We start from the raw sequence: 12185 nt of genomic DNA, 5'->3' as shown, positions 1-12185 counted from the left end.
AAATGTTAAAAGTTTTAAATCTGGGTGATAGGAATATAGGTGCTTGTTGTTTTACTCTTTGTGTTTTTCTACAGTTCTAGAAATGTAAAAACAAACAAACAAACAGTAAAATACAAATATCCAGCCAAGGTTCTCCAGACAGACACTTTTACTTTCTTTATAAAGTCAAGTAAATTCTAAACAATCAGCCTTGACATTATTAATAAATATACCTTTAAAATATAAAATTTAGTATTAGAGGTTTAAAACAGTGGGAAACTCTGGTCGTGGCTCCAGATTTCATTCCTCAGATGCACCAGGATGGACTCATTGTCCAAGAGAATGCAGGGAAGTCTGAGTCCCTGTGATGACGTAGTTGACTCACTGGGCACACCCATTTGTTCATCCTCAGCACTCATTCTCCCAAATTCCTACTGGCACACTCTGTTGAGGAAGCAGCATGGCTTGCAAGCTTCAAGACATATTCATTTTCCCTGTGCCTTTTTGCTCTTTGTGAAAAAGAAAACCTTCTGGAGGCGGAGCTTATTGAGCAACACCCTCTTTAAAAACCAGAGTCTCCACGCTTCCTTGATCACTTCAGTTCCAGCGTCCTGCCTAGCAAAGAAGCAATTAGCCAAAATGATACCTGGAGGCTTAACTGAAGCCAAACCTGCCACTCCAGAAATCCAGGAGATTGCTAACAAGGTGAGTTGGTGTATCTCATGAAAAGGATTGATCCAAAATCTTGGTTCCTAGATGGGCTGTGTTAAGCGTGTGGGTGAACATGAAAACCAGAAGAACATTGGAAATGTGTGGTTTTGTTCAGGCTTCCTTACAACTAAAAACCTTTTCAGTTGAAACCTCTAATAATCCCAACTATGAGAGTGGTCTTGAACAAGTAACACCCCTTCTCTGAGCCTCAGTTTCCCCATTTATAAAAGAATTTATATTGGGTCATCTTTATAGGCTTACAGTGTATGATTCTAGGATTACTAATTCAGTTCTGATGAAGCTTCTAATCTTACCAAATGGAGCCAACATGTAATTAAAGTCTGAGGTTGTTAACAATTTGACAAACTTACCTTCATGCGCTCTGTGTGGAAATTTTTTTAAATGGGTTAAATGAAGAACAATATTGCAAAGACAATCCACTTACAAACTTCCTGCGAATTTGACTAAATAGAAAAAATTTTAGTCTCTTCGTATATAGAAGATGATTAAACTAGTAGGGAAGGGGAGTGACATTGTCTGTGGTGATTCTGAAATTGGTTATGGTGAAAACAGAACTCAATGTTTTTAGCAAGTTGATACATTTTTCTAAGTGTTGTTTGATTAACTATCACCTGTATGATAAAATTTTATTATACTGCATATTTTATGAAAGAAAATATGTATAAATTACCATTTTAGGTTTGTAAATTGTTGCCCTATTTTCTTGTATCATTCTTCATTTTTTTCTCTCTGAAACTTCATTCTATGACACTGGCAAACAAGACTGGCCTCTCGTGTAAGTGAAAGAGATAGGATTTCTATGTTAGGGCTCTGGAATGCTCTCTAGAGATGCAATGTCTGGAATTCTATCACTCATTCTTTGGGGATAAATGTTTCCTTTTCAAGAGTTCTCTTAAAAAATAGATACTTTGGAGCTTTTCTTTCTTGCAAAGGGTAATGTTAAGTCATTAATACCTTTATTTGAGGTCAGTATTCTCAAATTTCAATGTACAGGTCAGTATTTGCAAACTTCAATGTACGCATACATTACCTAGGGGGTCTTGTTAAAATGCAGATTCTGACTCAGTAGATATGGCTGGGGTGGGCCTGAGAACCTGCATTTCTAGCCAGCTCCCAGGTGATGCCCATGCTGCTGTCCATGACATCACTGGCCTGCAAATCTGGAGATACATAAATCCAAGAGGTCTATGGGAGATGGGCTTTCTAAAAGCAGAGCACTGGGGGCACCTGGGTGGTACAGTCGGTTGAGCCTCTGACTCTTGGTTTCAGCTCAGGTCATGATATCAGGGTTCTGAGATTGAGCCCTGCGTCAGGCTCCGCGCTCAGCACAGAGTCTGCTTAAGACTCTCTCCCTCTCCCTCTGCCCCTCTCCCTGCTGTCTCTCTCTAAAATAAATAGATAAATCTTTTTAAAAAATAAATAAAAAATGAAAGCAGAGCACTGCAAAAAAATTCTCAATTCTGTTTGTGAGATGAAGATCACACCTCTTGCTCTGCTGATATCAGAGCTGTAAGGACTACACAAGGTGATGTGCATAACAGTGACTTGAAAACAAGAAAGAAATACGCATAGGTGGGGCATCACAGTTATTCGCTTCAAATTTCTGCCCGAAATTACCCATGACCCTAGAAGATCCCCCTGAGACTCTCCAGGAACCGGAGCTATAAGGGAGATGGGGAATAACAGAGACTCCATAGAGAGAGAGTGTGCAGAAAATTTTAAAAAGCCTATCTTGGTTAGCAAGAATAATTTTTTTAGTAAGAAGCTATAAGAAGGCCTTGCATTGTTAAAAACAACCATCTGTGAACCACATCTTAAATTATGAAATTAATTTGAAAGTGTGTTTCTTGCTGCTCACCTCAGGCTCCAACCCTGTCGAGGAGGTAGAATGAGAGATAGGTATTAACAATAGTACATCACTCCAGAAAGTTGCATTGCAGTTGGTCTTCCTAACCCCTGGTGCAGGGAAGGAAATCATCATGTCCATATCTCAGATGAGATTTCAAACTGAGATTCAAAGAGGTTAATATCTGCCTAGTTAAGAAGCTAGCCTATCTTCAGATTTTTGACCACCTGCCTTTTCCTCTATGCAGTGGCAGGAACATGGAGAAGCATGTGGGTTGAGGGAAATACATGGTATGGCAAATTGCCTTCTCTGTGAGAGCAGCCAGCCTCAGATTTCAATCAATTTGAGAAATGAATATCAATGAACCATTTCTTGACTATCTCTTAGGTGTCCAGCATTGTGTTAAATGTTATAGAAGATACATAAGGACTTTAAGACATGGCCCCTGCCCTCAAGGGGTTTAGAGTCCATTTAGAGAAGTCAAGATAACTGGAACATAATAAAACAATCTCCAATTAGGAACATTTTTTAAATCATAGGTTGGGGACCAGGAAAGACATTAGAGTTTGCCCATCAAAGCTCCTAACTTTCAAGTGAATAATTACTGTGTAGTAGTTCAGCTTCACGGGTATTAAGCTCCCAGTTATCATCTGGCTCCCCTCTCCCAGGAGAACCTTAGGGGACAATTCCCAATTAAGTATTAGAAGGCAGAAGAATGGTCAGTTTAGGAAGCACTTTCCCATCCATGATAAAATTTATCTCCCTACAAACAACCCCAAGAGGCAGGTATTACCAAAACCACCTGTAGGTGAAGAAATATAATCAACACCTTCTCCAAGATTATAGAATTAGTTAGGTGCCCAGTCAGAGTCAGGTAAATGGGTAAGTGTTGGTAGTCATACACTTAGTATTATCTGAGGTGGTCCCAAGGAAGACCACCACTACCTGTCATTTACCTTGTAATTTTATCCCTTTGATTCTTTAATGTATTCTAATTTTTTTTTAAATCACCTGCTAAAATGTAGGTATTCTTAGAGGAGCTGAGGTTTATCAGCTTTCCCTGTCCTTAATAGAGAGCTTCTTAGTGGAATGCCAGCTGAAGGAAGAACTCCATTTGGAAAAGAAGGGAAGGAAGGGAAGGCCATCTCATAGAGAGGGGAAAGCATCAAAGGAAAAATGAGAACTGCAGTTTCAAGGAATTTGAAATGAAAGAGGGAGAAGCCTGGGTGGCTCAGTAGGTTAAGTGTCTGCCTTCGGCTCGGGTCAGGATCCCAGAGTTCTGGGATCGAGTCCTGCATCGGGCTCCCTGCTCAGCGGGAAGCCTGCTTCTCCCTCTGCCTCTGCCTACCACTCCCCTGCTTGTGCTCTCTCTCTCTCTCTGATAAATAAATGAATAAATAAATAAGTAAACAAACATAAAAAAATAAAAGAGGGATGTTGGATGAGGTCAGAAAGAGAAGAAAATCAAACAAAGAGCTTGGGTTTGAGGAGACTTGAACATTTCTGAAGGCAGGAGAAAAGAGTGTCCCCATTCTGAAGATAACGGAGACTGAATGGTAGGTGTGTATCACGTATCACTAAAGGATGTAAATGGTACTTGGGTCCTGAGTACATGTGAAAGAAATCCCATTTCCCAGGAGTCTCTGTATTACTTGAGGGTCTCTGCTATCCTCTTCTATCCTCTTTTCTTTCTGGGAAGACAAGGTGTCATGAAGAAAAACAACCCTGGTTTCTTCATTCAGAAAACATTATGTACACAGTACTGTGTGAATTGCTATAGGGACAGAAGGGACACAAAGATGGTTCTTGCCTTTAGAGAAATTTACAAAATAGATACAAGATAAGAGATACACTCAAGGAAATAAAGAGCTATACTTGGCCTGAGCATTGGGATGGTAATTCCAGAGTATGTTTATGTGCAGGAAAGAGCTGTTATTTCAATAATTATTTTCAGAAATGAGGGCTATTATTATGCATGCACAGGTAGATACACACAACACACACACATGTACATGTGTGCATGTGCACGCGCGCACACACACACACACACACACACCCCTAAGTCAAACCTAATTGCTAAATGCCATTCCTGGAATCCACACAGACCATAACACCATACAAACACCCCCTCTGCATATCATCATGGACACCACATCCCGGAGCTTAGCATGTCATAGCTGTCACTCACCCACACATTTGTGTTCTCTCTGACCAAAGCCTCCTCATCAATCACGTCTCCCACTGCCCCACACCCAGAGAACCTGCCATTCAGCCACACCACAATCTTTCAGGCCCTCACCCTCCCATCTTCATCATCAGAACATGCCTAGGCCCACTTGAGTGCTCATCCAGACTGGACCCATGATGGGTGGCTTTATGCACACTTCCACCCCTGATTTCTGTGTATCTCATGAAATTCTGGCATTCCAGTCCTCAATTAGAGATCACTCCCATTGCCACCACTTCCTCTTCAGCTTCTGCTCCAGGTTCGGAGAACTTTGCTCAAGGAAGTTGCAGAACCACAGAAACTCAGTACAAATCTATGAATGCATGCCAGCAAACAACTACAACAGGACACTAGGGCTGCCAAAACATTCTTTCAGTGACATTCTGTTGGCCCTTTCCTAGAAACCCCGGAGAGGTGGACCTGGGTCTTCTCTCTCCTTGGTTTCTCAATCCCTCCCATCCCCTTGGCCCCTCCAGCCAGTGTCTCAGTTCCTTCTCTTAAAAGATTACAGTCATCTGGTACAAGAACACTCCCAATTTCCTTATCCCTTGCCGGATCTCATTCTTCCCTCCAGTCTAAGACTCTGCCCTTCCTCTCTTATGTGGAGTGCTATCATTTCTTGCATACCAGGTGCCTTGCCCCACACTTGCCCCTTCCCTCAAATACGTAGTCAGATGACAAATGTCTATAAGTCACTTCTCATCAGTCCCACTATACTTTCATGCCATACCCAAACTCTCCTTCCTTACTCTGTAAAACATCCCAAAATATGGCCTACCTATGTTGCCACTATCACCTTTCTATCCATTCCTCTTTAAATTATACATAGTCCAATGTTTCTGCAGAATGATTATAGATAGGGAAAATGCCTTGGTGTTGGGTGCAGCGTGGCTCAAATCCTCAGATCCCAGAGAACTAATAACAACTCACCTAGATTCATGCTCTGCAACCGTAAAAATATCTTGAACAGCTCTAGGGTAATTGTATTTTACCAGCTGCTCCTCCCTGAAAGCATCCTTCCCCTGACTGGGGCCCGAGTAACAAACCCTTACTGTTTCTTCCAGCATCTCAGCCACCACCATGCATGGCAGGCTGGGGAAGGTGAACACCAACTGTGTTCAGCTCAAGGTCTGTCTATGGACCACCAGGTCCCAGACCATCACTCCTAGCTGGCCTCCACCCTCCCAGCACCCATCCCTGGGGGGTCTTTCAGCACCAAGCTGCCTTCTGAAAATTAAGGTTTCACTGACCAGTTCCTTCCTATTCTGCCCCCTTACCTGCTTCTCCTCTTAGACCTCATCACCCCAGGTTCATAACATCCAACATTAGAAGAATACCAGTCTGTTCTACTGGCAAGAGAGAGCAAGGCTACAGGTTATAAGTACAGTGAGCCTGAAATCGCGGCACACAGTCAGAGGGTGCCGGTGCACTTACCAAAACAAACCAGGACATTGGAAATCTGCTCTCTTGTGGAAAATTCTGGACTTGTAGACTTCACAGATGCAGTAGAAAGGTTACAGATTTTGATCTATTTTTTAGGACAAATAGAAATAAAATTTTCTGGGGCACCTGGGTGGCTCAGTTGGTTAAGCGACTGCCTTCGGCTCAGGTCATGATCCTGGAGTCCCGGGATCGAGTCCCACATCGGGCTCCAGTCCCACATCGGGCTCCCTGCTCGGCGGGGAGTCTGCTTCTCCCTCTGACCCTCCCCCCTCTCATGTGCTCTCTCTCTCTCATTCTCGCTCTCTCAAATGAATAAATAAAATCTTTAAAATAAATAAAATAAAATTTTCTGATATGTGGTAAAACAAACAAACAAACAACAACAACAACAAAACATGACCAAAAGACTGGAGACCAGAAGGAATACAGATCATTGCAACAGATAAATCAGATACTTAAACTATCAGGCAAGGGATGGAAAACCTTAAATAACTGTAATTAATAATTTTTCAGCCTTAAGCAGTCATGTTTTCCTCACAGCCTCAGGTCCCTCATTTGTAAAATGAGGTTTAAATAGATAATTTTGGGTTTAGAGATTAACCCTTTCCAACTCAGCTCCTAACTTGACTGGTACCCAGCGTTAGCTCAGAAAGGCTAGACAGGGGAAGCAATAGGACAGTAACTCCTCTCCTTACTTGACTTCTCTCTGCACTCCTGTCTACCTTTTTTCCCTCTTTCCTGCACCCCACCTCTTCCCATTTCTGTTTTTGTTTTTTTTTTTTTCCTCATGATTTGTCTTCTTCCTTTCTCCACTTTGGAGCTTCATTTTCCATCTCAAGAAAGCAATAGCACATTCTTCCCATCTATTCAGAAAGTCACAGGAGAAATAGGTGGTGGTCCATGAGGTGTTGTACCCTCAAAAGTGGTCTGAGAACTCAGAGTTGCAAAATGTTTACATCTTTGAAAACCAGTTCTGGTACTCAAACCGAGGGGCCAATAGAAAAGGATTCAATATGTCTGCCTACTGATGGGAAGGACTGAATGGCTGTGGGAGAACCTAGATGCACAGGATGCCTGCCTGAAACACGTAAAATGCTTTAGTGAAGGGAAGGGAGGCAACTTCCCAATAAACAAGGCGTATCGAACATACACACCTATTTTCTTTTCCCTCTAAATGATAGGAAAAGATTAGGCGGGGAAAGGGCACAAAACCACACATAGAAGGACAACAGGAGATAGGCAAACACCACCTCAGAAATACTGACCAAACCTTGGAAGATGGAAAACAGATAAACGATGGAAAATGACTGGGCCACTTAGATGGAGCCCAACCATAGAGGGGAGTGATGAGCCAGCAGCAAGCGGATTCATGGTGCAGAATTCCAAAATGGCTCAAGCACTAGCAACGCCAGAAACGTATGAAGATGAGAGTGAGGCATGGGGCTAATGCCTGGAGAACTGATAGCAGATCTGTTTGAGGAGCAGTTAGGCCACCCCCAGATCCTTCCCTTTCACTATCTTCCAAGCTAGCAGAATTCTGGAGATTTACTCTTAACAGAAAGTGAGTCAGAGAGATCACAGTGAAAACTAGAAATATCAGGCTCAGCTGATGGCAGGAATGAAGGACCGATACTGAAAACTGGTAGATCCAGTAAAAGTTCACATATTGAATTTGAGACTCTCCATTCCCTTGTCATGTCGGGTTCAGGCATGCTGGCACCAAAGCTTATAATCTCTCTGTAGTAGACAGAATGGTGGCCAATATCCTCATCCCTGAATTCTATAAATGTGCTATCTTACATGGCAAAGGAAATTGCAGATGTGATTAAATCAAGGATCTTGAGATATACTATACTATTTTTGCAACTTTGAGTCTGAAATTACTTCAAAATAAAAAAAGTTTAAGTGAAATAGTAATTATTGCTCTATTTTTATTAATCAAAGACTTATATATCAGAGTTTTACTAGTGAAAACGTTACCATATTGTCATATTACCACACTGAATTGATGCAAATTCAGCCTAAAGCAACAAAATTTAACATTTTAGTTAGCCCATGTAATCTTATTAAAGGTAGATCTTTTCTTTTCCTTGAAATACTGAAAATAGCTCTCGTTATCATGTTTGAGCATCTTTAGAAGCACAAGGTTCCCAGACTTGTAAATCACATAAATGGAGTCCATTATAGCTTTAATAATGTATTTCCTCTTCTCTCTTCTTAAGGTTAAACCTCAGCTTGAAGAAAAAACAAATGAGAGTTACCAAGAATTTGAAGCTGTAGAGTATAAAACTCAAGTGGTTGCTGGAATAAATTACTACATTAAGGTTAGAGTTCAACATCCTTGTTGGGTTCACCTTGGCACTAAAAGATGCTGCATTTCCCACTTTATGTGATGTTCCCTGCACCCTTACCATATATTTTGTCCCTTCTGGTTATCCTAAATGAAGGTGTTTCCCTAGCATGAAATCTCCCAAGTGGTAGACTCTCAAATTTGGCAGATGATGATATATTTATACCATCTGTTTCCTGTGAATTTAGAAAGGTTTCCTATATTGACTCCTTCCAAATTACAATTACAATTTACAAATTACAATTTTCAGAAATTGTATAGAAAGAGATTTCATAACGGTTCCAAGCATGCTCAGTTTGTGGCCATGGCGCTTTTTGTGTGAAGTGAGAGAATATCTCAATTGCCTGAAGGCTTGGAGCTGGACCAGATGCTATCTTGAAGCTTATTCCACTCAAAGCTTTGTGATTCTATGTGTCTAAATTAAATGGATTTTAGAAATGACTTAAAGTAGTTTAAGGTGGGAAAATAACTGAAGCTACTTTTGTCCTTCACACAGCATTTTGATTAATAAAGTTTAAATAATTTTTGCAATTTGTAAGTAGATTCAATTTGTGACACTGTAGGTGTAGTTTAAAACAGTGGAGCATTTAAAATAATTTTAAGATTATTTTATAGCTATATCAATGAATTAAATGATGCACTATCCAGTTCTAATTGAAGAAAATGTTTGCAAAGTTGAGACGGAACCAATTCAACAAGTCAACCATAGATATTTGAGAACCATCTTCATCCTTTTGTATTGAGATGATAATTCTGATTTAATAAATAATAACAACAGACATTCAAATGTATGTACTTGGATCTTTACAAAACCATTTGACCAAGGCACAGTCTGGCTTATTTCTCTTTAACAATTAACTACTTAAGATATAAAATGTTTAAAAAATGTTTTCAGCAAAAAAATAAAATAACAGGTCCTAACCAGCTCAGCATAGGAAAATTACAACACTGGGTCATGTAAATCAATCAGCCCACTCCTATCAAATTTGAGCTCCTAGTATATGCCAGGTCCTGGGGTGGCCCACATGAATGAGATGTCACCTCATCCTCAGAAAGCAATGACATTATTTCCTCCCTTCTCAATCTACTTTCTTCACAGCTGAAAAAGAACTTTTTTCCAGTTAAAAATGATTTTGTTCAAAGAGAAGAAACATTCTATCAAAATTGGGATCATTGTTTTAATAATTTACAATTAGTCCAAGTTCATAAATTTCATATATTAACCAGCTCATGTATTTCTTAAAAAGCTCATCAGAAAAATTGAAAATTTCATCCCTTAAGACCACCTGCCTGGTTAGATTTCTCCTACTGGATTACAACTCCTGACCCCAGTTCCCTCATTACTTCCTGGCTGTCTAGTTGTTGATCTCTGCTCTGAACTGCTCTCTACATTTAAGGTCTTTCTGTTGATGGGACCTTCTGTGTTCTTTTTCAAGTACCTATCAAAAGCCAGGTGGTGGAATAGATGGGGTGCAGGCTTTGGTGTCAGACAGTTCTGGGTTTGAACCCTTGTTCAACTTGTTCCATTAGTCAGTGCCTGTGTGATCACAGCCCCTCATCTTCTCTGAGCCTCAGTGTCTTTATCTGCACAATGCAGATAAAAACCTACTTTGCCAGGTGTTGTGTGAGTAAATGAGCTAGAAATTTACTGAGCACTTACAATGTGCCAGGCTCTGTTCTAAGAGCTGAGCGTGTGTTCTCTCTTTTAATCCTCTCAACAAATCTATGAGATAAGTATGATCATTTCCCTCGTGTTACTGATGAGACAATGGAGGCCCAGGGAGATGGAGTAACTAACAAAGGTCATACAGTTATAGGAGCAGAGCCAGGGTTTGAACCCAGGAGGTCTGATGCTTAACTACTGGCTGTGCTGCTTCTAATAATGTATGCAAAGGCTGATGTCCTGTTCCAAACGCAGAATAAATGCTTTTAAAAGGTTACACTGTGGGTGAATCTGGGTGGCTCAGCTGGTTGAGCATCCAACTCTTGATCTCAGCTCAGGTCTTGATCTTAGGCTTGTGAGCTCAGGCCCCACACTGGGTTCCATGCTGGGTGTGGAACCTACATGAAAAAAAATAATAGTTATAATGTAGAGTGAAAAGAACATCAATGTTGGAGTCTAGATTTAGGTTTTGACTCTGTCACTTATTAGCTAAGAAATTTATGGAAAATTACTTAATCTCTCCTAATCTGCTTCTGCATGTATAAAACTGTCATTGTTCTACCTTTATTCAGGCCTATAGTAAGAAGTACATAAAATATTCTATATCATAGCCTCTGAATCATAGTAAACATTTGATAAATGGTATTTGTTAATTAAGAAGGGACATCAGAACATAAAAAATATTATTCTAAGACAAAACTTTTATTGTCCTAACCAAAAACAAAAGTAGAAATTCTCACCATGATATTCTAGGTCCCAGATTCATGCCCAAACTACCATTTCAATTTTCATACCAATGACTTCCCAGCAAGATCCCTTTACGTTAAAGGGACCCTAGACTGTCCATCCCCTGGTGTCTGCTCAGTCCTATCAGTGGGCATTTATAGTGTAGGTTCTAATATAGATATGGGAACCACACCTCCCAAATTTTCTAAGACAATTCTGATTTTCTCCTCCCTTCTCAAACCATGTGGCAAATAAAGTATCCCAATTTGGAAGTCAAAAAACAGAATCAATAAAGAGACTGTCACTTGTTTTCTTGCTTTGTGCATCTTTGAAAATGAAATGTACTTTCATTTGTGCCCAAGCAGTAGAGAAATTAAAATAAAATAAAATAAAATAAAATAAAATAAAATAAAATAAAATAAAATAAATGAAGGGCTTATGCCTCTTGCCATGCCTTTAGCCTGCCCTTTCTCATAAAATAACGTGGTAGGCTTATGAAAATCAAGGGTCTAAGAATGCTGATATAGAAATACTGTTCCTGAAAACTTATTTCGGTGAGTCTTTAAGTCTGTAGATCTTTCACTTGACATAGATCCATCTGAATGAATTTCCTTTTCATTTTTTTTTCTTTTTTTATCTTTTAGGTGCGAGTAGGTGATAATAGTTATATTCACATGAAAGTATTCAAAGGCCTTCCTGGACCAAATCCAACTTTGACACTTACTGGTTACCAGACTGACAAAAGCAAGGACGATGAGATCACAGGCTTTTAGCAGCATGTTCCAAAAGTGGTCTGATACTTTCCACTGGCTACTAACTAATGTTCCCTGCTAATAAATGTAACTATCAATAAGCAAACATTCCTTTTCAAATAGATTTATTTCTTCAACTATTTCTCTTTCATTGAATTAAATAGTATTTACCTTCTCTTTCTCAAAGTCAATGTTATTGCTTTAGAGTAGGAATTCCATACAAATTGATGTCAATTGGAAATCTTATAGAAATTAGTCAGGCCCAATACAACTAGCTAAAGGATAAGACCACCACCACCACCACCACCATTCCTACCACAGGCAGGCTAGATCATGGGCTATCAGTGCCCTGTGGTAGCAGAGAATCCAATATTCCATCCCTAGCCTGACATTTTAAAATTAAATCAGGTATTTTACAAAGTATATTTATATATTGAAATAATCTCAAACTTACAGACAAGTTGCAA

At 39.9% G+C, this 12185-nt stretch overlaps 1 protein-coding gene across 1 annotated transcript; it reads left to right on the top strand.

Moving 5' to 3' along the window:
- The first annotated feature begins 543 nt into the window (after window positions 1-543).
- Window positions 544-11860, top strand: CSTA (cystatin A). Its single transcript, XM_035000042.1, has 3 exons — window positions 544-684; window positions 8450-8551; window positions 11611-11860. The coding sequence occupies exons 1-3, from the start codon at window positions 619-621 to the stop codon at window positions 11737-11739; spliced, it is 297 nt and encodes a 98-aa protein (XP_034855933.1). The 5' UTR covers window positions 544-618; the 3' UTR covers window positions 11740-11860.
- The last annotated feature ends 325 nt before the right edge of the window (window positions 11861-12185 follow it).

Source organism: Mirounga leonina, unplaced genomic scaffold, assembly GCF_011800145.1.
Source record: "Mirounga leonina isolate KUSES-001 unplaced genomic scaffold, KU_Mleo_1.0 Mir_115, whole genome shotgun sequence".
Lineage (NCBI taxonomy): Eukaryota > Metazoa > Chordata > Mammalia > Carnivora > Phocidae > Mirounga > Mirounga leonina.
This window is presented reverse-complemented; position numbering and strand designations above follow the sequence as displayed.